This window comes from Lonchura striata, chromosome Z (genome assembly GCF_050655825.1).
Source record: "Lonchura striata isolate lonStrDom1 chromosome Z, ASM5065582v1, whole genome shotgun sequence".
In the NCBI taxonomy this organism is placed as follows: Eukaryota; Metazoa; Chordata; class Aves; order Passeriformes; family Estrildidae; genus Lonchura; species Lonchura striata.
Window position 1 is genome coordinate 65,898,317 of NC_140740.1, and position 26,184 is coordinate 65,924,500.

The 26,184-nt window shown below is 36.7% G+C and overlaps 1 protein-coding gene across 16 annotated transcripts in view; it reads left to right on the forward strand.

The window, feature by feature from the left end:
• The window catches only part of BNC2 (basonuclin zinc finger protein 2), a 336,667-nt gene that overhangs the window by 225,606 nt on the left and 84,877 nt on the right, over window positions 1-26,184 (forward strand). For 14 of the 16 annotated variants that reach the window (XR_014951124.1, XM_085566288.1, XM_085566283.1 and 11 more), the window contains one exon: window positions 4,419-4,654. Coding sequence is in view for 13 of the 16 variants with exons in the window: in XM_085566288.1 (XP_085422414.1) it covers window positions 4,419-4,654 (236 nt within the window). In the remaining 3 variants the exon portion in view is untranslated. Of the gene's footprint in view, window positions 1-4,418; window positions 12,793-26,184 lie in introns of those variants that run through there. The other 2 variants (XM_085566295.1, XM_085566294.1) reach the window with 2 other exon arrangements.

Sequence of the window (26,184 nt, forward strand, 5' to 3'; positions counted from 1 at the left end):
GACCTCTTCTTCCTATATCAGAAAACACTTTCTCACATATACTGAATTAAAGAATATCAGGCTGGCTATCAGGGTAGTACTAACAATTAAATTGCACTGTTAAAAAAAGGTACTTTTCTTAGTTTGAGTAGATAACTGATCCCATCATAATCATGGTTTTGGAAAAGATTGTGCAGGTTACAACTAAAAAGTATCAGACATGCATAGGTGAACTTTTGATCCCACTGGAACTGCACGAAGTGTCATAATACCTCATGCTGCACTAGGAAGGGATTTCTAATGTGTACTTGGTGATATTCAGTCACTGATAACTTCTTAATAAAGGCACATCTGTTTATGTCATTTTCAGTTATGATGGAGCACATTCTTTTGTATAGCATTTTTTTGAAACCTTAGTGCTTATGAAATCATAAACTCCTACAGATACTGTTGAATGTATTTACCTGTAAAGCAGTTAATTGTTCATTAGCCTGTATAAATTAAACCAATAGTTTAGAGCAGAAAGTGGTGAGGAATGCACTATCCACATGAAATTATGTGGGCAATTCAGGACGGCAGAATACAACTATTTATGCAGAGATTTGACATGAATCAGAAACTTGTCAAGAAGGCTAAACCTAATACTCCTTTCTTTACATAAAACCAACAAGAAAGGTCATTCCTTACCTCTTACCTGAAAAAGTGTCTATCAATGTAAATGGCCTCTTGGATCCATGTAGAACACTGGCATTAGTTCACTAAGGGTATCAGAAGAGAAATGAGAAATACTACAAAAATTCTCTCTGTCAGCTACATCCTTACCAGTCTTTGAAAGAAACACAAAAATTTGTATAAATTACAAATTAGAGTGAGAATTTTCATTCTTCTGACAATCTGAAGGGGTATCAATAGCTAATTTTCAGAAAGAATTTCAGAATTTTAGTGGGTATCAATAGCTAATTTTCAGAAAGAATTTCAGAATTTTACAGTACTGTTATTTCCCATATGAACACCCTTGTGTTTCTTTTTGTTTCATTTACAACCTTCTAATTTTCATGTAGCAAGAAGTTTGTCTTTAGCTTGCAAATGTTCTTATGTACCCATGCAATAATGTATGTTTTGTTGTGTTATAAATTCCATACTTCACTGCATATTCTGACTTGTACTCGAAAAGGATAAAATTCACTGCTTGTTTATTATGTAACACACATAATAAGGCCACAAATCAAAATTGGAGGTAATATCATTGTCGCTTGGAATGTTGTTCCAATATCATGCTAATTAGTATTTGTGTGTGTTTGTGTGTGTGTGTGTGTGTGTGTTGGGAAGCAAATATCTTTAGATAATGCTGCTAAAAAGTGAATGTTGCAGTTGAATGGAATAGTATAATAGAGGTTAGATTGCAAAACTTTGTATCAGCTGGTAAAAGAGTGTGCTTAGTTATTTAAAAAATATTTTGTTTGTTTTTCCTCTCTTCCATTCCACCTCAACCTTTCCAAAGCTATTATCCTCTGAATGGTCATCTTACATGAAGTGGATATATGTCCACAGAGTTTTGTAATCTTATTGTTAGAGAAATTAAAAGCTATTAGATCTGTCATCCACACAATAATTCTTAGATAAAGATGGCTTATAGTCATTCTCACCTAGACCACAGTAGAATAATGATCTTAACACCCTCAGCATGACAAGTCTTCTTTAAATGGAAGGACTAGTTTTTCCTCACTGCAAGTGTGGTATATGCTGTTAAAAAGAGAGAAACAAAACCAAATATTAGGATATATCAGAAATACAGTATGATTCAGTCACTAAAAAGCATCAAGTATTTAGAAAATATCCATTCATGTCTTGGTTCTGGTCTAAATTTGCATAAACTTGGAGAAGGAAGTTGGTATCTTTGGACCCAATTCTTATTCTGTAACACTGAAGTTGAAAAGCTCAGGGTGATCCAGATCTGCTCAGTAATTTCAATAGTCTGTTAGAAGGTGTTCTTACAGAGTATCTATTTGAAACTAATATTATTTACACCATTCCTACTGTGAGTAATGCTAGTATTAGAAAAAATAACATCCTATTTTACTCCTTCTAAATGAAATGGTTGATCAGTCTCTCAGGTACACATATACACATATCACCACACATACTGCTCAACCTGCAGAATAAAAATATCAATTTTCTTGACTTTTTTAACCAAGAACTTTCATGACACATCTATTATGGTAGTAGCAAAATAACCATCTTATAAAAAGATAATACATAAAATGAGAGGGCAGGGGGGTGGGTGGGGAAAGGAGGACAATATTTAACCTGTTTAAGCTTCAATCAAATCTCATTCATTAGACCTTGTAAAAAAATTAGTTCGGCACCATGAAGCCTGCATAGGTGTAGTACTTTGGACGAAGAGCTTTTGGAAGAAAAAAATCCTGCTCTTCATGTTCTGCAGTATAAATGTCCTGTGGAGAGATGTAGGACTGAAGTCCCTAGGCTTGCCAATTTCTTATCTTGTTTGAATGTTAAATTAATATTTAAAGCTACTTATTCAAAGTTGACTTAGCCACTAGAATAGGAAAGATCAGACAATTCAGTTGCAAGAAATGAAGTATGAGGAAACCGGAACTCTTTGACAATGTAATCCTTGGAGTAAACGTGTTGAATGAAGCCAGCAAGTAAATGATAAGGGCCTTTGCGCTCTGAATGTAAGAAAGCAATTTATCAACAGTACATGAACTCTCTAGTGACCATAAGACAAGAAGAAACCAAGTACAGGAGAAGTCCCTATAAGATTATTCTAAATGCTCAGAAATTTTGTTTAGAAAAGAAGAGAAACTTAGGAGCAGCAACATAAAGTAGAAATAAAATTAAACATTGATACATCATAGAATGCATGATGTCATATGCAATTCCATCTTTTTTAACTTCATCCTGCAAATTTCCCTTATCCCTAAATTATTAAAATCACAGTGAATAACATTGAATTTGTAAAGCCAGCTGAAAAGAGCCAGCCAGCTCTAATAGCAGTGAATTAATGATCAAATTTTTGGTGAATCAGGGGCCTTAATTTTAACATGTTTAAGAGACTGGAGTTAAGGGACTATCTGTTTTATTTTTTTCCTCTAAAGATTAAGTATCAAATCTTTAACAGTCCCACTCAATTTGGCATTGCTTCAGTCTTGGTCATTAGTTAATCATACATTACTCTTTGAGTGTTGTAGTTGCTGAGTCTCACCTGAGAACCCTTTTGCCATAGCAATTAAAATTACTTGTGACCTTTGGAAACTAGCTGTTTTGGACTGCATCTATGAAAAAGGATCCCTTAGTAATGACTGGCATCTGTACTGGGACCAGTACTGTTTAATATCTTTGTCAATGACATAGTGAGGCCATCAGCAAATTTGCAGATCACACCAAGCTTTGTAGTGCAGTTGACACACCAAAAGGACAGGATGCCATACAGGAGGACCTGGACAAGCTTGAGGTAGTGGACCCGTATCACCCTCATGAGGTTCAACAAGGTTAAGGTGCTGCATCTGGATCAGGACAATCACAAGCCCAAGCCCACACTGAGAGAGTAACTCCTTGAGAGCAGCACTTCAGAGAAGGACCTGGGGAACTATAGTGGCTGAAAAGATGAACATCACAATATGCGCCTGCAGCCCAGAAAGCAAACCATACCCTGGGTTGCAACAAAAGAAGCATTGCCAGCAGGGTGTGGTAGATGGTCCTGCCCCTCTGCTCCCCTCTGATGAAATGCAACCTGGAATAGTAGTCCTCTACTAGTAGTAGTAGTTGTAGTCTGGGGTTGTCAGCAAGGAAAAGACATGCACCTGTTGGAGCAAGTCCAGAGGAGACCATCAAGATGATCAGAGTGTCAGAGGCCCTGTCCTTTGGGGAAAGGCTGGAAGAGTTGGAATCCTTCAGCCAGAGAAAAAGTTGATAAAAAGCTTGGGCAAGGCTCCTTGGTGACCTTATTGACCCCAGTATTGAAAGGAGGCTTACCAAAAGGCTGGGAAGAGACTTTTGGCAAGGGCATGAAGTGATTGGACAAGAGGTAATGGCTTTAAGCGTGAAAGAGGAGAGTAGATTTAGATTAGATATAAATGAGATTTTTCCAAAAATCTTGAGGCATTGAAGAAGTTGCCCAATGAGGCTGTAGATGCCCCATCCATGAAAATATTCAAGATCAGGTGGAATGAGGCTTTGAGCAACCTGATCTAGTTGAAGATGTCCCTGCCCATGGCAAGGGAGTGGACTAGCTGTATCTTTAAAGGTCCCTTCCAACACAAACTGTTCTGTGACTCTATGTTTCTATGAATCATCCAGGTGATATTTCTCTAGAAAATAAGTGTATCTGCCAAATGTCATGTATGTACATGAGTATTTGGAGTTGCCTTCTTGTCATTTCTTTGCACTTTCCTTATACTTGACCTCTTTTCTTTCAGCCTTGGACAAACTTAGTACTCAGCACCTCTACCACCCAACCCAAGTGGAGATTGTGCAGTCCAATGTTGTGTTTGACATCAGCAGTCTGATGCTCTACGGTACTCAGGCTGTGCCTGTGCGACTGAAGATACTGCTTGACCGACTCTTCAGCGTACTGAAGCAAGAGGAGGTGTTGCATATTCTACATGGCTTAGGTTGGACACTGCGAGACTACGTTCGAGGCTACATTCTTCAGGTAGGAAATAAAGCAAAGCATGTCTTCAAACCCAGTAAATTGATTTTTTTTGTTGTTGATGTATGCATGTAGTGATGGTGAGCCCAAAGATGTAGAAGGATATGAAGTGAATTTAGTCTGGCATGTTGAAGCCTCATGATGGTGCTGGCAAAATAAAATATTCAATTTTTCCTAAGCTAAAAAAATACAGGTGCCTTCATACCATAGTATTTATTTGTACTTGCTTATGTTTATTGTAGGAAATGCCTTAAATACTGCAAATACTGAGGTTAGCTACCTGCAAGCATGATCTGGCCATCAAAGGCAGCTGGCAAGTTTTCAAGGGCTACTGTTTGACTTGGGAAACTAAGATGCAAGTCAGCAGCTCTGTCATCTTTTCTTTCCTTCTTTAGAAAGATATCTAAAAATCTATAGATGAAATGGGTTTGTGATCATGACTATATTGGAAAGTATCCTTATGTATAAACAGGGAGATCCTTTTTATAAGGCCATTTTTTAAATATAGCTTTAAATAAAGTGGTTTATGCATATTAGTTGAAATAAAAAATCAAGAGAAAAATATGTTTAATGAAAAATGGACAGGCTTTGTGGGTATGGTCATAAAAAATGTATAGCTGCTTATCTGAAAAATTTCATGATCTATTAAATTCCAAAGTAAATTTTTACAGTTTGTAGGACTATTTATGATTAACAACCTGATACTAGATACTTCTGAATTCTCTTAATTGCTGCCGACTTTGTAGGACATCTTCATAATCTAAAATGCATCTAGGTATTGAAGTGGACGTACCTAAAAAATTTTGAAAATTTTAGTTGCTGATTTATTGCTTTATTTTGTAGGCAATGATAGCATGCTTGTAACCTAATTGAAAATATGGGATTTATACCTGCTCTGACAAATTCTATTTCTATTTCTTAATTTATCTTCTGGTTTCTGTACTATGTGTGGAAGAAGTAAATTAGACGTATGTGGATTCTATGGAAAATCTCACCTGGGCTTGTAAATATTTTCTTAAATTCTCTGTATTTTGGATTTTCACAGAAAAATGTACTGAATTTTAAAACAGTCCTAGAGAAAGAGAACTAAAAAGGTTTACACTTTAATAATGAAATATTTTTATTCTTATTAGGATATATATGGAATGGAGGTCTTTAATTGTTTCAGGGTTCTCTAAGGCATCTATTTTGTAAATGCTCAGTGTTACACCTATTTAAATAGAACACAATCCAATTTTTCCATTACCAGTCTAAAATTATCATATAAGTATATATCCATCATATTTATACAGCAGATATCTATGATGTTCATATTATACAAAGGTATAATTATGTATTTATGCATTTTACATATTATATATAATTAAGATGGATACATGAGCGATATCTAAGAGATATGTACAGGGATAATGTGCATATTGCATCATATTTTACTTTCCTGGATTCTGAATGCTACTGATCTGGAGGGCTGAAGAAATTTGATTTGTAAAGAAATTAATGTAAAAAATACATAATTTTAAAGATATAATATTAGAAACCTGCTCATTACTAAATGTGACTAATAATTAGGGGTAATATATTCCAAGCATAAATGTAATTCTTTGTTTCTTATAGACAAGAAGACTGACTGAAATAAGTAGTTTTCTTGTTTTAAAGGCCGTTGAATGATGCTTATATTGATTTTGTTTTAACTATCTTTTGGAATGATCTCAATATATGCATGAATGGCTTGTAATATAATTACATAGATGTTTATACAGACTGAGACTGTGACCTATGAATCTGAAAGGTGTAAAGGCCTGTAATACCCCATTAGGTCACAGTTCAGTTTATACAGCTAAAACTCAGTCACACTGTAGCCCCCAAGGCATGAATTTTGTCATTACTATATTCAACAACAGTATATTGAATATTATGCCATTTAAATGAGAACAATTATCAGTGAAAGTTAAGGGCAGCTGTTACAGACTTGCCACATATTGACTTCATTAGCACTCGACTGTGGATTTTCTTAATGAGTGAATGAAGACCTATGATAGGTGTGTAGTCGAGCATCCCTGTTAATTTAGCTGTCTAATTTCAAAGAATCACACACTGCTCAAGGTTAGAAGGGAGGTCATCATGTTCAAACCTTCTTTCCAAGCAGAGCAACTTAGAACTATTTGTCCAGGACTATGTCCAGATGGCTTTTGAATATCTCCACAGGATCTCTAGGCAAAAAGTGCATTTTGTTTCCATTAAAGCTAGAAAATTCAGTATATGGCAGAAAGGGAAAATTCTTAGTAAAACATACATGCAGAGAAATGTTGGGAAAATGAATTAAATCAATGATAATAAAAATGTCTTTAAAAATCGCTCTATTGAAAGTATCAGTTATAAAGGAGAAAAGGGGTATGCAGGGAAATTTGAAAGGAAATGTGTAGTAACACTAGCACAGTAAAAGTGCATACAGGTAATGTTTCCTTTGGGTAAAAGACTTTGTTCCATGAAGCTTATCATTATAGACTGAAACGTTTCAAAGACTGTTTTGAGGCTTTCAGACTCAGCTTTTTTTTTTTTTTTTTTTTTTTAAATAAAATGTTGTAAACATTGTTCAGGAGTATCAAAAATATCAAGTACCAAAACAAATCATCTAGATTATCATGAACTGTAGGACTGTTGATAGGCTATCATGCAGTGAACTGAGGAACATCTGGCTCTCAGTCAGGAATTATAGTTCTTTCTAACTTGTCTGTCCAAACCCACCTAAGTTATCACCTAATTGCAGTCAATTCTAGTAAATTTACCATACATTCTTGCATAGTGATTGTACATCAAATGCAGAAATATATATCTGTAGGAAAAGGTTTACTATGCTAGTGTAGTTAGAGAAGCATAATCTAGTAAAAATAATATTTTACACTTGTAATTTTACAGAATCATATATAACACTGGTCTGTTTTTCCTCAAGGGGAGGAAAAACAGGAGGCTTAGTAGCAAGGACTAAGAGAAGTAACAGAATAGAAAAAGGTAATGTTTGTAACAGATTCCAGAATACTTTATCCAGGTTTGAGTTCCAGTGCTCATTAATTAACCACCATGCAAGAGATTTGTAAAGCTGGCACAAAACTTGAGTTTTATGCTTTGGGATGATCTAAGACATCCACATGTGCTGCTTGTGCCCTCAACATGATGAAAGTGTTAAAATATTTTAACATTGTCTCTAAATGGAGGTGTCTTGAGGGGTAGGGTAGATGTATCCACATAAAATGAATTACTCTTGTCAGATGATTTCCACAACCATCCAACCAATCAACCAACCAAAAAAACCCCAACAACCAACCAAATTAACAAATCCCCTGCAAACCTCACAACTTTTTCCTTGTAACTGTCAAGAAAAAGCTCATGGTTTTCTTCAATGGAGAAACAGGAGAAAAACAGTTGTTTATTAATGCTGCACAATGTGTGGGATTATTTGTAATACCTTCATTTTGACTAATAATGTTTCCCAACAGCAAATTAAAAAGCAATGGGCAGAGAAAAATGCAGTATTTATGCCTTCATTCAGTGGACACATTAATAGAGCACAGGAAGCAAAGAACCCTGAAGCCACAGAGGTAATTTGATAACACTGCCTTTCACATTTGGGCACAGTCACAATATTGCCAGTAATGGCTGAAAGGCATTATGACCTAGCAAGATTCTCTGGCCTCCATGCAATAAATCGAGTTTCTAGTGAATAGATACCTATCAATGAAGCGTTAGTGACAATTTGGTCACCAATCTCATCAGACTGTCACAGGATTAATGTTTTAGCAGAGGAGTTCTCTCATCTTTAGAACTGATCCTCAAAAGATCTTGATGGCATAGAGGAACATTCTGGATTGTATTTGCTTCTTAGGAATTCAGAGTGCTTCAGATTTTAGGCTTTTTCTTTCTACCTCAAGGAACTAATTTACTATATTTGGTACTGACCTGTATGTGGTTAGGGAGCCTAACCTTTTGGGAACATCTAACTTCCCATGTGTTTTACTTTTTTTTGACAAAAAAGTTATTTTTGTCAAAAACAGTGGGTGTTTTGGGTCATATACTGTACATGATACTCAAAGAGATGTATGTGACTAATTGCTCTATTGATTTGAATGATGTTACTTTTTCTGTAAAGAACAGCTTAACTGTGAGTCTCCAACCCTGGTTTAATTCCAGCTAAGCTGAGAGAAGAGGTAACTTTGCTGTTGTATGATCCGCCAGAGATCACAGGGTTTGGGAGACTACTTTACCCCATCCATTTCCTAGTGTAGCTACATGTGTAATTGCTCCCTAGCCAGGTTCTCTTTAAACAAACCAGGTTAGAAAAATCCTCCTTCTAAAAATGTGGAAGTTAACACTCATTACTCTGAGAGGAAAGGGCTGGAGAGCAATTATGCCACTAGCAGTGAACCGCTGGGGCATTCAACTTTTACACTGGTCCAGCTGCAGAAGATAGGACATGTGATTACAACTTAGAGGCCATAAACTGACTCAGTGCAAATAATGATTCAGTGTTTTGAGTAACAGCTTAACACTTTTTCAACTGTTTTGTGGTCAAATACTTGTACTCAGTGTAAGAGATGAAGATACGTATTGTCTTTACAATACAAAGAAGGAAGCAGAGGCATAGAACAGAACATTGGCAGAATTAGCAAAAATGGTCTTGTCTTAGGAGTCCCATTCTTATCATCATGCCCTTGAAAAAAGTAGATTAGTCAGTAGCTCACAGACAATGTCTTAACTGCCAGACTCGCTGGTGCCGCTCACAGCTATGAGAAATTTTTAAAAATATAAAACACGGAACAAAGTCAAAACTAAAGCCAGCTGGAAGACTATGGGTATTTTATTGGTCCAAAAGGAGACTCACTCACAAAAGTTTGTATACTGGACATTGCATGGAGAATCACTAATCCTACATGAAGGTCTTATCTGTAGCAAAATCAATGCTGAGAAATGATGAAATTCAAAATCATTAAATATAATTTTATACTTTGGGAAAATTGGTCTAGTCTTCCATTGTTGTGCTTGTTCTGTAGTCCTAAAGCAACTGTTAAGCAAAAAGTCAACTAAGAAGGTATACTTCCAGAAGGTATACATGGTTCAGGGCAGAGAGTGGAGACGTAGAGACAGTTTAAGACATTTTTTCAAAAAAACCAAAATCCCATTAACTAAAACAAACTCATTGAAACTATTAAATACATAGCTGTGTTTAACTAATCCAGTTCTGAAATTTTAAAAGAAAAATTAGCTATATGCATATTCAAACAACATGCTCACATATATTGATATATATATCAGCATATATATAACTCAATAGTTATATTTGACAGTTTCTTAAATTTTTGTAAAACATGGTTTCTCCTAGTAGTATAGGTAATTTGGTTTCTGTACTAGTTTGCCACCACTAGTTTGTTCATGCATACCACATTTACATCCAGATTAAATGAAGATATTTGTGTAGATGCCAAAGAAAGAAACTTGAGCATCTTTAATATCATCATTTCTAATTTATTTTATTTTCTTTCTTTAATCCCTTAGCACTTCATCTTCTAAATATTAACCATATGCACAGATAGAACTTTCTTTACTGTTCTTAAATATTACCCACCACTGACTTCTCTGTGGAGGATTAAAGAAAAGGATGGGTTCTGTTGCTCCTCTAATCTCTTTTAGAGACTTTATAGAGAGTCTTAGCTTTTCTGTCTGAAATAATTTGTCTTTTAAGATCTTTGAACTTTTGCTGTAGAACCCAAGAACAAGGACTATTTAATTTAGCAGCTTGTCAAACAGCCTCCAATGGTTAAACATAAAGAACACTAGAAAGAGAACAAATAAAAAAAAAGCTCTGGTATGAGCTTTTGCAATGTAGACATGGACTACAGTCAGGTTGCTGTAGTGATGACATCATACTTTCAGTTTAATGTAGTCTGCTATCCATAATCATGGGTCATGCAAAGTTTCTGTCAGGTTTTTTTTCCCAAATATTGTCAGGTGATTTTACTATTTTTGTCTCTCACAACAAGAACACCATTAAAATGTTGGTATGCTGTATTATTTGTTAAAGAAAATTAAGAGAAATAGGCAACTAAATTATGAAAAAAAAAAAGAAAAAAAATTGACTGTTGCAACCCAGAAAATATTAATTGACAGTTTATTATATGAATAATAATAAAAAAAAATTTGTTTGTGAAGGTTTTGTATTTATTTTATTGGCATTGCCTCCTCATTGCTCTATTTGGCAATACCTTAATTAATACTTTACACTCTTTTAGCTGTGACCACTGGTGGATTTCCATGCCTTTTAAAGAACCAGACACTTGGTGTTTCCATGCCTCTATGAGTAGCATGCCTTTTTTATAAAAAAACCCCAAACTTGTAAAAGTGATGAAGATAAAGATTAAGAATTTTATCTGGAAAAGATTTTAACAAAGCAAAATACAACGTAAGTCTTTCACATACAAGATTGTGTTACTCTTAATAACTGCCACCGACATTTAATTACTTGATAATGAAGAGAGTAACCCTTTTACAGATTAATACAATTTTTTCAGCTTTGTTAGATATATTTCTGTGTTGTGTTTTCTTTTCTTCCTTGTAGTTATTGTTAACACTCATGAGTGTTATTTAGTTCTGAGGTTTTTCAACAGGGGCCCTCAGAGCAACCAAGACTCAAACCTGGGTAACATTTATCCAGACATCTAGTCCTGCAGTACACACAGGATTTAAAAGTATCTCTTTTGTATGTGCTCTGCCTGTTTCTTTTTCTTAGAGCCTCTCTGTTGCTTTCTTCCTGTTTTTCCACTTCAACTTCCTTATTCTTTTGTCATTGTCTCCTTTTTTACTTCTTCCCTTCTTCAGCCTCACCTTAGTTTCACTTTCCCTTGTTCTCTGATTTTGCCTCTTTAGCACAAGAAGATGAAAAGGATCTGTTAGATGTCCATCTCCTAAATGCTCTATTCCTCCCATGGCATATGTATGCTAATATTTGAAACTCTGGAGGAGTTTCTCTTCTGCCCTGTGTGTCAGTTTAGTATGACTCCCCTACACTTCTGTGGAACAGAGATTCTCTTCTTCACCCCTTCCTCTTTTGTATTCTTCTTAGCTGTTCTAATAGAGGTGTGACTATTCTATCTTTACCCTAAACAGAGGGTGGAAAAAACTCAGGTAAACCTTAAAAGACTAAAAAGAGACATAGGAAGCATTGTTGTGTGTTTGAGCAAAGCACTTGTTCTGTAACGTGAAGTACTTTCAGATTTTCTCTGTATCTGCACTATCTCACCTAACATCTCTGATGCTTTTGGTGCTGTACCTCTACTACTAACACTATTGATCAAACTAGTACTATATCAGGATATTTATCATGTCTCACACTTTAACCAAGCAACAACAAATTCCAGTTTGATGACAGTTCTGAATGCCAGCAGGACGTTACATGACAACAGATGTCTCAGTACATGCAAAGATCATTGGGTTTTCCAGAATATGTGCAGCTAGAGAGTTGTGCTATTGCTGCTCTGTGTCTTGCATCTTGCAAGGGTAATGAGGCAGAGGGTTGTGCCCCTGGTGATCAACAGTAGTATACATCATGCTAGTTCCTAATGACTACTATGAAATAGTTAGCCTTTATAGCCACATTGCTCAGAAATGTAAAGGTGGCCATTTAATGGAAAACATTTATGGCTGCCAGTCAAAAAAAAAAAAAAAAAAAAAAAAGGAGAAAGAGAGACAGACTTCTGTGTAGGTGTGTTTGTTCTGTCTGGAATGTGTACTTGTGTACTGACTGTTTACAGTACTAGGGGTGATCCTACTAGCTGTGATCCTACTGATATACTTTTTGCACAGCTAATAGACTGCAGAGCATGGAAATGTCTGTTACTGAAAGTCTGTCAGGCATGTGCCAGGACCATGTCTGCTTGCTTTTTAAAATGGAGCTGAAAATCTCTTCACCTGCCAAGGCTTGAGTTCATGATCCTGTGTCTCTCTTGTGATAGTTGATGAAATCACAAACACCCAAAGCAGAGTGAAGAATGAAGGAGGTGGGAGGAATAGTTCATTCCCTAGGCTGTTTTATGTGTGAGTGATGCCATCAAGCATTTCAGAAGAAACAGAGCCCTGAACTTGGGTCTTGGCAGGTAAGCCAAGAAGGAAAGTATTTCCAGCTTTCTTGCTTCAGAATGTGGTTGAATTTCTATTAACCATTTATGATCACAAGTCCTTTTCCTTCAAATATGTATAGGTGTGTGTGTGCTTGTGTGTGTGTGTGTGTGTGTGTGTCCATATATATGTATATTTATGCATATATACATGTACTTTCACAATCTAAAAATTGTATATATATCTTTAATAGATTGTGATTGTGTGTGTCTTTGACAAAAATCTCTAGGTTTGAGATTGATTCTCTTGGATGAAGGGAGGGAAGAGAAAGGGAAGAGAAGCTTTCCTTGTAGCCTGGAAAATCACTTTTCTTGCTGACAATGCCATGTTGAAGCCTCTACCAGAACATAGCCTGCACTATGTCAAACAAATATGACCACTGAGTTGAGGACAGGACCTTGGGATTACTGTGCACCTCAATTTTCTTGTGGGAAATGCAGTGATCTGTTACAAAATAAAGAAAACAAACCAGCATAAAGCTACTGATTGAAGGGAAATACTCGTGTGCCTATGGAGGGGAGTGGGTTGTGCCAAGAATCTGAGGAATTAACATAATTCTTCTCACAAAAAGCAGCTCATAGATTATAACTTCTGGTTTCTATAAGTTACTCTCTTTGCAGAGAGCCTTGGGCCGAATTCAAGTCATGGTCCTGGAGGTGATAAGGTTGTGATATTAACCATTCAGCTACACATCAATGGAGATTAACTCAATCAGAGAGTATGGAGTCCAGATTGTGACACTTAAATGGATTTAAGACTTTTTTTTCCAGTTTAGAAACCTCTTGCTTTGAGTTTAGATGCGGTTTTGATTGTCTGTGTGTCAGCCCTGACTTCAGGCACTTAGGAAATTTAGGTCTACAGACATTTAGGAATCAAGAAGGGCCATAGAGAATCAAACTTGTCATCTGTCCAGCATCAGTTGATTTACTGTTTTTCTTGAAGTCCAAGGGATCTCAAGGGGACTTTTTTCCCTTGCAGCACTGATCTTTCAATGAGGTGCTAGTGCCTGTCCTGAGCAATAACAAGGAATAACAGTGAAGTGTGAGTGACTCTTATTAGGAGGGGTAAATGTCATGAACACTTACTGTTGCCTTCTAGGCAGTAAGAGGACAGCATTGAATGCAGACAGACATCCCCCTTTTACTTATCAAGGTACATTTTGATTCTAATGAAGATGAACTCCCATATTTTAATTAAGAAATTTATTTTTCTTTCCTGTGCCAAAACATCTTCTCTGATTCATCTGTCATTTTGCACCATGTCCTTAATACTCAAAATTATTTCGCTTGAATCCAGGAAGTGTGTATTATTCTACTGGCTCTAATATTGGCTGCACAAGTTCTTTGTGCTTCAGATTGATTTTTTTTCTCCTCCCCCACAGCTTTAACAAAATGTTCTAATCATCCCAGTTTATACTTGAATGTTGTTAATTAATGTTTATGAAGTGTTTTGAGATCCTCTAATGAAATAGAATGTGTGATTATGATTATTCTTTAGTCAAATTCTAAAACATCACCATCACTGTAACAGTACTTTCAGTAAATATTTTTTTTAAATAATCTCTTTATCAAATAGGAGAGGAAGATTCTGTTTCATTCATTCTGTAAATTTTTGTCTTTTATAATAGGGTAAAGTATGTCTTTTTCTATCCAGTCTTGGTGGATACTTCATGATGAATCTTGCCAGAAATGTACCCTAAAGTCCTGCATTCCATCTTCTGGAAAGGGTGTGAAAAAGGGTGTGGAAACCTCTGTTACTGACTGGCAGTTGTCTAAACAGAAGGAAGTAATTTGTAGGAAAGTAGATTTTTGAGACTGCTGGCTGGATTTGTTTGTATCTCTATAGCTGAGTAGTGATGTAGATATGGTAGTAGAATTAACATAATTACATTTTTATCAATGCATTCTGGATTTTGGGTGTCCTTAAGTTGTGTCCAAGTTGATACATGGTGCTGACAAACAGGAATAGAAGAAATAAGGCCACTCATCAGGTTGCTTTAAGGTAGCTTATGTTGCACCAGGCTTTCCATTAAAAGCTCTCAGACTATTTAGAAGTAGCTAGGGAAATGCCTGGAAAAACTTGTTCGGTTCATGCTGAGTATGTAATGTTGTGATCCACAGAAATTATTTTGTCCAACCCATTTTTTTTGGAAAGGATTTCATAAAATAAAACTAAATTTGAGGTGAAAAAAATTTAACTAGTACTAATTTGGTTGCTTTCCATGTGGGAACTGGTTTCCTCTTGATAGGAGCATTTCAAACAGTACCATAGGATGCAAAAGAGAGCTCTTCTCTCTCATTTGTAGGCTCAAAGGGTTGTGAGGTAATGGATATAAGGCCCATGACATTAATTTTCTGCCACAGCTGGAGGCAGAGATATGTTTCTTGGTACAAAAAGAGTGAGGAATTAATGAGGTCTGTAGCAGATTGCTCACAGTATTGTATTTGTTGTGAGGCTGCAGAGAACCTGGATGTTAGAGAATGTAAGAAGCTCTTCTGGGACAATTGACCAGCAGCTGTGTGGTTGTCCAGAGATAGAATAGCAGCCAATTATGGTGTTCACAAAGTCTCAGACCTAGTCATTTCCAGTCTTCATTTGGGGGCTGTGGCATGAGAAGTCTGTGTTCCCCCAGCCACATATGGCTAGCCAAAGTTTTTTTAATTTCTTTGGTTTGTTGTTTTTTGGTGAATATTAACCTGCAGGATGAAATAGTTCAATGAAAATACCTTAGCATTGAACTGATTATTGTATCAATGTTGAGATTTGTTTGGAGCACGAGAAAAGTACCAGGGCAATGGAAAATTTTATAGGCTTTGAAGCACATTTGAAGAATTTTAGTGTCAATCCAGTTTGAGGTGCTTGAGAAGTCCCTCAACCAGACAATTCAAAATTAAATTATACATATACTTCCATGCCTGAATAATAACTTCAGAAATAGTATGAACTTCCAGTACTAGTAACATCAGTCTTTAGGTGAGTGTCTGTAAGGCTATCCCCCACCACCAGTCTGCCTTATTCTGTAGCACTCTGTAAGTTCTTTACTAAGGCACCCATTTTTACATCAGCACGGCATTTACCTTTAGTTCATACCATTTAATTGTTTTAGAATTTCAGCAGCTACTGTTTCTTTCTTTCTTTGACTTTATCTAGCTGTTCAAATGATCAGGACTTGCATAAAAATGTTTTTTATAGCTATTTTGAGATTAGTTCAAGATATGGGAAGGAAGGTCCTCAAAATCTATGAATGCTTTGTGGATGTAGCCAGGTAGTAGAGAGATACTGAAGAAAAAGCAGTACTTCTCTTTTGAGGCACCTAAGAAACTACAGGGAGAAAGAAGTTAGGAAGTTGCAAACCAAAAGAGTTCTCAGCTTATTGTAGAGATATAAAGCCAGAGGGGGTGAAACTTAGTATTACTCAGAGGACTGCTCAGATACAGTCAGAAAGTGGCTGGTGATTTAGCAAGGTACACAAGAACCTATCTAACTTTATACAGTTAGTATCCTTGACTTCAACAACCTTCTATTCACATATTTAACATAAGCATATGCTGTGTGTTTTTCTGAATTGGGGTGGTAGTGAATGTATGTAGGTCAGCTGAGGTCACATAACAGTTCTTTTCCTGTACACACTGCTGTTTTCATGAAAAAGGATGAATAGCAGTTTGTAAGAACTGTTCTAGAAAATATGATTAAATTAAAATTTGTAGACTTTTAAAGATCCATTCTTTGTTTTTAATTGTTTTTACTGGAGTAGACTCCATCTATTTCTTCACAGACATGTATTACATCTCTCAAGACCAAGCTGTGAATGTTTATGGCATGTTATATAAATGCAGACTCACTAAAAAAGCAGATTCTCATCTTGAGGTTTCCAAATCAGTTTTGGCATTTCCTATGATGTCTAGAGCCTTCCTAAGGATTTTAAATTCTTTGGTCAAGGCTGCTTGCCATTCCTTTCTTCCTTCCTTCCCCCCTTCCCTCCTTCCTTCCTTCCTTCCTTCCTTCCTTCCTTCCTTCCTTCCTTCCTTCCTCCCTTCCTTCCTTCCTTCCTTCCTTCCTTCCTTCCTTCCTTCCTTCCTTCCTTCCTTCCTTCCTTCCCTTCCCTGAACTTCCCTTCCCTTCCCTGAACTTCCCTGAACTTCCCTGAACTTCCCTGAACTTCCCTTCCCTGAACTTCCCTGAACTTCCCTGAACTTCCCTTCCCTCCTTATTTCCCAGAACTTCCCTTCCCAGAACTTCCTTTTCCTTTTCCTTTTCCTTTTCCTTTTCCTTTTCCTTTTCCTTTTCCTTTTCCTTTTCCTTTTCCTTTTCCTTTTCCTTTTCCTTTTCCTTTTCCTTTTCCTTTTCCTTTTCCTTTTCCTTTTCCTTTTCCTTTTCCTTTTCCTTTTCCTTTTCCTTTTCCTCCCCAGGGTCTGTTTGTTAGCTGTGGGTAGCTACTGCATCCCCAATTCCTTTCTCTCTAGCTGGGTGGCTCCAGGCCACCCCAGAGCACAACTCTGACTGCCTGCACAGTGAGCCAAGACTTTGACCAGCCTGCTAACCTGATTATGTAGTAGATACAAATTAAGATATGAGTTTCTGTTCCCTTTGAAACATGTGGACATCATTTACCAAATACCTTCTGTGAAAAAGAGGAGGAGGCTTGCAAAAATGGTTGAACTACTTGTTAATACATGATGAACTGGTGTAGCATGAGGAGCACAGCACATCTAGAACCAAATACAGGGCATTTTTGAATGTTACATTTCAAACAAACTTTGGCATGTTTAGAAAACAGCTCTCCTTCCTAGTATCCTGGATTTTTATTTCTATTGGCAGCTTGTCCTTTGTGTCACTCAAAAACTTACAATGAATCCATAAAAAATAAATAGTGCTGCATTTTGTTTGGAGGAAGAAAAGGAGACCTGCTTTGGTGGATGGACGTGGCTGTGTGGAGCTGAAATAATACAGTGTTCTGTGTAATCCTTAGAGCATTCATTTTGACCCAATAACATGATAAATAATGTACACTAATAAAAAATAAACACACTTATGGTTTGCACCATAAGCTTTGTAGTAATTTTTGTAACTTTGTTTGTTTGTTGTTTTTTTTTGGTTTTGTTTTGTTTTGGTTTTTTTCTGAAATGTAGCCAACAAAACCTTGAAGTTCTTCTTTTTGCATTGACAGTTTTAAAAAATAAGTTACAATTTTACTTATTTGGGCATGATAGCAACAGGCACTGGTGTCTCCATGCAAACTTGGGTATCGAAACACAGGCTTATAAATTTATAGACCTACTCCTAAAGAGAAATTAAAGAAATTGATATTTCAATTTCCATCTATGAATGCAAGAAAGAAAATTCTCATTCAGAGGCAAATTGCTTGTAACCAATGGAAAAAAACCTGTGCAGTAAGGCACTGTTTAATTGAAATGTAGAGATCAAAACTAAGCTCACCTTGCTCACTGTAAATTCCTTGCTTTTTGAATTAGGGAATTAACTTTTTGAAATAGGGAATTAACTTTTCAAATTTCACTCTCTGAAATTTGATGTAGGTTTCCTATGCCTTTAGACTAGGTCCTCTAGCATGTGACTTTTAAGCATAAAAAAATTAAAAGTAGGATGTAAGAAAAACAAGGATTTAATCAATATCTAGGGAAATCAGTCTAGCATTTTCAAAATGATACTAATGCCAAATTCAACTAATGTTCAGTTCCTAAGCCTTAAAAATATGTCATGTTTCTTTTATGCTGAAAATTTGTGTGAAAAGCAGTTTCCAAAAAGCATAGTATTTAATAAAAATAATGATAAATTGTAAAGATAAAATGTAACTGTCTCACTTGCTTTGACAATACATTTAAGTATTGATTCACAGTGTGAGAAGTTCAGACACTGAGGAATCATAGGAGCTTACCATAAGAACCAGAGTGAAACAGAAAAGGAGAAATATTTAAATATTATGAATATGAGAAAGCAAGTAATGAGTAAGCTTGACTAATATCACATCCACCCCCAACATATATATGCAGAGGATTATTTGCCTTTTAGTGATGTTCCATTCATTTTGGAATGCCAAAAGTGAAAGATTTGGACTGAATTCTGAAAACAGTTACAATGCTGAATCAGTTTCTGCCTTCATATTTTAAAGCCTTAGAAGCTTTTTGAAGTGTGAACCTTTTCTGGCTCACATATCTCCCTCCTCTAGAGCATGCAAGAGCACAGTGTCCCTATGGCACAGAAATGAGAAGAGGCGTAACCATAGATATAAACAGTTTTCTCCCTCTACCTTGGAGGGACCCAGCTGTTGCTGACTAGCCTTCTTTTTGTCTTACCATTTTGGAGTCTCTGTGAGACTCTGTTTCAAGGAAAAAGATAAATTTTAAAGTTTTAAGCTTAAGTATTTAGTTTGTTAATGCTTTTCCTCATCTTTTCCCCCTTGTTTCTTTTTTTTCTTTTTTCTTTTTTAAGTTAGTTATTTGGCACATTTTGTTGCAGGGAAAAGATGTGTCTGTTCAGATATCTAGTGGGTGATTCCCAGCTTTGTGCAAACCTAGAAGTCAGTGAACCACCTGCTTATTATCTTGGCACCTGGCTGGTTTTGCAGGTATTTAACCTCTCTACTGAATTAAAGGCCCACAAAAAAAGCCATAAAATTATTTCTTAGGTTTTTTCCTTGCATGTAAGCAGTTACTGCAGAGACATATCTTTGCAATGGAATAGGAAAGTACTCAAAAACAGTTTCTTTCATGATTATGTTCACATTATGAAAACATTTCCAAATTCCTTCTGGGGGGGGGAGGGTGTTTGTGCATTTGGGGGTTTTTGAATGTTTTCGGGGTTTATTTGTTTGTATTCCCTGCTTCTTTTGGTGCAGAATTGTACTAGAGAAATAGATTAGAAAGGTTTTTGTTCAGACCATTCATAATATACTCACTAGTGCAATGCTTCTTTCCTTTTGGAAAAAACTAGGTGACTATATTATTGCAGGTATTGTAAGAACATTATATTATAAGCTTAACAATGTGTCTTTCAAACTTGGGAGGGGGCTGGAGATAGAAGAAATTATCTCCACAATAGAAATATATTACTACTTCTCATTTCAAAACAAAACTTCTTTGAAAATATTTCTTTTGCGTATTATATTTTCCCCCCATTTATTCATGTCAGTACAGGACATATTCAGCATCTGTTCTCTTCCAAAAGCCCTCAGGAAAAATTAAAAAGCTGTTCTTGCAAATTCATCATTATTATTAAGAACCATATTTCACCTCATGGTTATCTCAGCCCTTCTCTTGCTCTTATCTGCACTCTGTGATGACATTACCTACTTGAGCAAGGCATCATTCCAGCCTCGTCTCGTCTCTCCCACCTTAATTTGTACCGATGCGTTGCAGTTTGGTGACAGGCAGTTGTTCGTGCTTGAATAACCCAAGATTTGAATTCTACAGTTTGTGGCATCCATGTAATGCTTAGCAGTGGGTACAGCTGTTAACTATTCGCTTATAAATAATCTTTTTCCCCTCTCAACCTGTCTCCCAGGTAGTGTACCTGTCACCATTAATAACTCATTGGTAGCTCCCCAGTGATTTGGCCCATCACTTGTCATTCACAGTGGAGCACTGCTCCTGCCTGGTATTGAAGCTCACATAAGCTCCTTCAGCTATTCACTCATCCCAGCAGCTGTGCTGTTTCATATTCCTGACTTGCGGGAAATTGCACTGATGGTTCCAGCGCTAGGCAGCTCAATTGTCCCCTCTCATCGCTGACTGCACGCCAAGCCTTGCCTTTGGGAAGTATAATGTTGTCTGCTGCAGACAGCGAGACATCTTACAAACTGTCTTAAGACTCACTCAGCCATGTTGATTTTGCTGAAAGTGTAACCCTGGAGTTAGTTTGAGCTATTATATGTGCGTACTTCCATTTAATGCTAAAAGATTGGTCTTATTCTTTCTTTTTACTGTAGTAGTACCCTCAATGATGTCCATCCTCCAGAAATATGTACGAAAAGACAGCTGAGACTGTACCACCTACCTATATAGTGGAAGGGGAGGGAAGATAGAACTTAGTTTGATTGCCACCATGTTATTTAAGGTTACATTTTTACTCCATTACTCTACATAACAGAATACTAAGCCCTTTGAGAATAATATGCTTCCTTTCCTAAGAAGCTCTGACTGGGGAATTTACTGTTACCTGATCCTCTTCTGTAGAAGAAACTTAACTGTAAGCATGGTGCAGTCTGTGAACAGGAAATCATTAGGGTCAAGGCAAAAAGGAGTCAGGACCCATGATCAAGAGTAGTGCTCTGGAGAGGTGCTCAAAAGTGATACATAGGTAGTTGCTTTTTTTAGCTTTGGATAGAGACAGTTTCTGCTTTACTTATTTCCTAATTAGAAATTGGGACAAAGCAACTTGTACCATGTAAGGTGTTAATATTATGGTGTTTGGAATATTGAGGAATAGTGGGGGACATCTTTCACTCAGGTTTTCCAGGGCCTGATCTAACCTGGCCCTCTCATAAATCAGTAAAAATCTGAATTTTTCTTCAGGAATGGAACCAGAGGAGTGTCTTGAGCAAGGCATTATTGGGAGAAAGTGCCTCTATTGAGTTTGTTTGGATGGTGATTAAATGACAACTCTTAGAGGGAGGCATCCCATGCAAAGAAACCTGAAGGTGGAATGCTCTTTCAAACTCTTTGTAATAGTCTAAACTACTAATTCTATGGAGTCACATTATTAATCGATGAGCACCACTGATTCTTCACATGTGTACTTAAGACTTTTCATCTGGATTACAAATTGAGTGATAATATCCAGTGAGGAACACTAACTTAGCAGAATTAACTTCCCTAAAGTAGCACTTCAGTGAGGTAAACCAGCAGTGGAATATTTGACCCCTAGTTATGGCATCTTTTAATACTCATTATCCTACTAGGTAAATTAGATTGCTGACTTTATTGGTTTAGGTGCAAAGCCCATTGACATCGCTGGGAGCAATTCCACTGCAGGCAGGGAATCACCAAAGAAGGCAGGTACCACTTCAGACATTATTTGAGAATGCAATGCAGGTAGTGTGTTGAAGTGATTCTGGCCAAGTATGAAAGGGGAACTTCACCTTGTGAAGAACTGGCATGGAACTGCCTTTTGGGCATCAACATAGTGGACTGTTCCACTCTCATGGGGTTGCTGGTTAGAAGCGTTTCTTTTTGTTGGAATAAAAGCTTCTTCCTCACAATTAATTATTAAGTGTTCCAGGGTTCTATTATATATTTATGTGTTCTTGAGAGCTCTTCTCTTACATGTGTTCTCTCTCATTGGTGTTATAATGTCACTCTGATAGCTGTTCACTCGCTTCATTTCTTTCTGTCAGTTTCTGGTCCTGTCACACAAAAGAGAAGGATGCTGTATTGCAGAGAAAATCATGAGATCAACAAGAGCTGGAGGCTCATAGATAAATGGAACACTCTTTTTTATTTGAACAAAATCAAATTCTATGTTGCTTTGGAATATTTAGGTTCCACTTTAAATTTTAGAATTATTTTACCTTACTGCAGAGTATCTATCCTGTGTTCTTTTGTGGATCCCTTTAGGTACAAAATGTCTTCCTAAGTTTTTGGCTCCAATTGTCGTTTGGCAAAAAGAAAAGTGTCTGTATCTAATTTTATTACCAATATATTTTCTTTTTTACCTTCCTTGCACCTCTGTTTGTGTGAGGAGTCGTTCCTCAGAGAAATCTTTAAATGTATACACATCCACATGCAATCACATGCACTCACAGTCTCCCTTATCTCTTCAGGAGCTGCTCTCAAAAAACACTTAGCCATGATCTCTTAGACAGTAATGCATGTTACTGGTTTGATCTATTGCTCTCTTTCTTTGGTTTGAAGTACTTGCTTTCTGCTGGATACAGTGGGGTTAAAAAAAAAAAAAAAGTTAGTGGTTTGGCACTTTCCAGCTGCTTCTCAGGAGAATATAAAGTGCTAGTGGATCAGGTCCAAACCAGTGGATGTTTAAGAGAAGGAGAAAAAAAACCTAGCTGAAGAGCAACATTCTTGTGTGACTTCGTTACCTTCTGTTGTGTTAAAAAAAGAAATTGTTTTGCTTTACAGTTTTAAACACTCAAAAAAAAAGTTAGAAACACCAAATGACCTCCAGGCCCATTGGCTCTCCAGAGTCAGTTTATCAAGTCTCCTCCACCTTTTTGTCTGTAAAAATCCAAACTGAAGTGTGAATAGCATCAGAAAGTCTCATTTGTGCCAGTGCAATCTTTTAGTCGCTTGCCAGCACCTTCATTTCTTCATATGTTTCTAGCTAAGGTCTAACATGGAACAAAAACCCGACAGCAATAGAGACCAGATGCCAGTATTTCTTCTCTGTCACTTGGCTGCTGAGCAGATGGAATTTATATCAATCGGGCATGCTAGGAGGAAGAGGCCGTGGCAGCCAACATGTGGAACTGGGGCTGAGTGACATTTTTGCTAATGTTTTGTCCTTGTAGAACATTATGCTTCCTCTTTGCTTATGAGCTGTGGTTTTCCTGACTCAGACGAGGTTCCAAGCCCAGCTGGAATGGTTGTCTGCCCACCAGCCCCCCTTTTAAGGGAGTGCTGGGAGGGATGGAGGAGTAGTGGGGCCCTGCACAATGGAGCTCTTTATAAAAATACCTGACATCTGCATGCAATGCACCAAATCATCTTAGCCGAGCACAGAAATTCACTGGGCATTACCAGTCACTTTTTGTCTGTTTTTGTATGCTTGTTTGATTTATATAATGAGTGAATGCCTCTGGCAAAGGAGTACTTTGAGCATGTTATTGGACAGGAGCAATTTTCCACGAGGTATTGTCATACATGGTCTTGGAGTAAGAGTATTAAAAGAGGGAGAAAAAAAAGAAAAAGAGGGGGGAAAAAAGAAAACCAGGCTTTTCCTTTCTGTTTTCAATCACCTCTCATAAGAAAACACACAAAAAAGCAAAATCTTGAGGAAACTTCATAAAGCATAAACTACTCCAGTACCCACTTGCTTAGACCATTCTGCAAGCAGAGATTGTGTACTGCAAGAGCCATAGAATGAATGCTGGCACTGAAGGTTTGGAAAGTCATATGAAGGCTATGTATGCACAAAAATTAAGTTCCCAATGAGGCTTCCAAAATCAGCAAAGAAACAAAGCAACAGGAGGCAGTTCATTTCAAAATGAAGAGAAACTAAAAAGTTGTGGAGGGCTTGCCACAGTGTTGTGGTTTCTGTTCTAGGTCTGAAACTCTTGCTCCTCCACATGAACAGTGTTGGTATTGGTAGAGAGATTCTTGTGAGTAAGGATCTGCACAATCAGACTTCAGTGCCAGGAATTTATGGTTGTGCCCAAGTTAAATGGTTTATAAGCACTTGTGCAATTAATTCTAAATTTGGTTTAGATGTACATCTCATAAAAGTAAAATAAATGAAAGGATTTGAGCACTTTAATTTGACAGAATTTGTTCCAATCTTTAAAGGAGGAGTGGTGCAGGAAATATGAGATTTGAATCCCTGAAGACTTCTGTTTGACCTGTGTATCTCATCCTAAACTCTCCAGCCAGCCAGCCTCCCTTCATCTGAGAATGCTGCTGTAGCTTGTCAATTTCTCTTCTCATTCATCTGGAGGGGTCACTAGAGAGTTGGTGTGAGGTGGAACCTCCCCTGTCATGGTGTGAGTGAGCTGTCTGAAGGCAGCTTTAGACTGGTTTAGAAATGAAGGGCTGAAGGCATCTTTGAACTGCAGCCTTGTAAGTGCTATAAAGCATTTGCTTTCTGATTGAACTGCTATTTCACTTTGGAATTTTGCACAGGCCTGATGTTTTGCATACCAGCTTTGCCAGTTACATGGAATCTCTGACATTTAGCAAATCAAGTCAGGTAACAAGTCATCATGTTTTACATTTTTGGTGAATATTAATTAAAATAGCTTCCTTTTATAAGGTAAAGTGCTATATTTCAAAATAGACCACTAAAGCAATGTGTAAGTCTTACGTGCTGGTAAGATGAACTGAATGTTTGTGCAGTCGATGCAATGCAACAGGAGGCCACATTCATTATAAGCACAGTCAAATTATATTTTACTTGTCACCAGCTCAGTTATATTTATTGTAGTATAAGCATGAAACCCACTGCCTAGAATATTTTTTTTTTCTTTTCCTTCTCTTATATGGCAGTCCTCTTTATCTAGTCAAACTATGACCATAATGGGTATATATCCATTTGTGACCAGGAAAGTGTTTGGTGGAGATTTTTATTTCGTTGGTTGGTTTATTAGTTACTTGCTTTTGGGTTGGGTTTTTGGTTTTTGTTTTTGGTTTTCTTTTTTTTTTTTTTCTTTTTGGTCTTTTTTATTCATTATGTGCAAGAACATGTAATCAATAAAACACTTTTAAATCTAAGTCATAAAATGAAGCTGGAATAAATATATTACAGAATTTTCTTATGCTTTTTCTTAAAGGAATGCTCTGATAAGTAACATTTCCACACTGATTTTATCACTTTGAAATGTGGAAGCCAAAAGAATTTCCTTGCAGGAAAACCATATTAATGATTAGAATAATTTCTCATTATTTTTATCCTGTGTTGTTTTAAAGTCATCTGAGAATAGAGAAAAGAGGGGAATTTTTTTATAGACTTTTCCAGTAAGCTTAGAGTTATTCAATTGCAGTAGGGAAGCAGACTGGTTGGATAACTGATTTTTCCTTGAAGAATTGGATGCATATCTTGAATCTCACCTCCTGAACTCTTGCATATATAGAGGTAAACAACTGCCATTGCAGTAAAATCCATATTTCTTCACAAGACTTGAGGAAATACATTTTATTTTTTTAAATCAATTAACCGGTGTTCATGACAGTATGGTAGTAACAGTTTTCTAGTACTGATTTTAATTCTTTCTGGTTCAAATTATAAATTAGTGCACAAGGAAATAAGACAGATTTGAGTCCCTTCCTCACATCCTTTTAAGTATCACTAGGGCTGCAGAATTTGTGTATTATTTAATTTTATTTTGCTTACATATAGTATAAGAGAAAAATTGCCATATAGGGGTATTTAAATTGCTGATGTTTCATAACCCAGCTGAATTAGCCTCCTTCTCCCTCACATACACATGAACATGCGTATGACTGTAGAACAGTACATAAACTTCATAAATCTGAATGTTATCTGCATCTGCAGCTTTTGAGAGAATTGCAGGGAAAGCTGTCAGCACAAACAGCCTGTGAAACTTCATATAGATTTGGAATACAGCTCCCAGATTTTCCAGCCGTGACATTGTAGTTCAATTTACACTCACTCTTAAGTTCTGTGTTTTGTATACAAGATGTCACGTCTCTGCTTTAGTCATGTCAGGATGGCTCTGAGCAGTTTGAGCC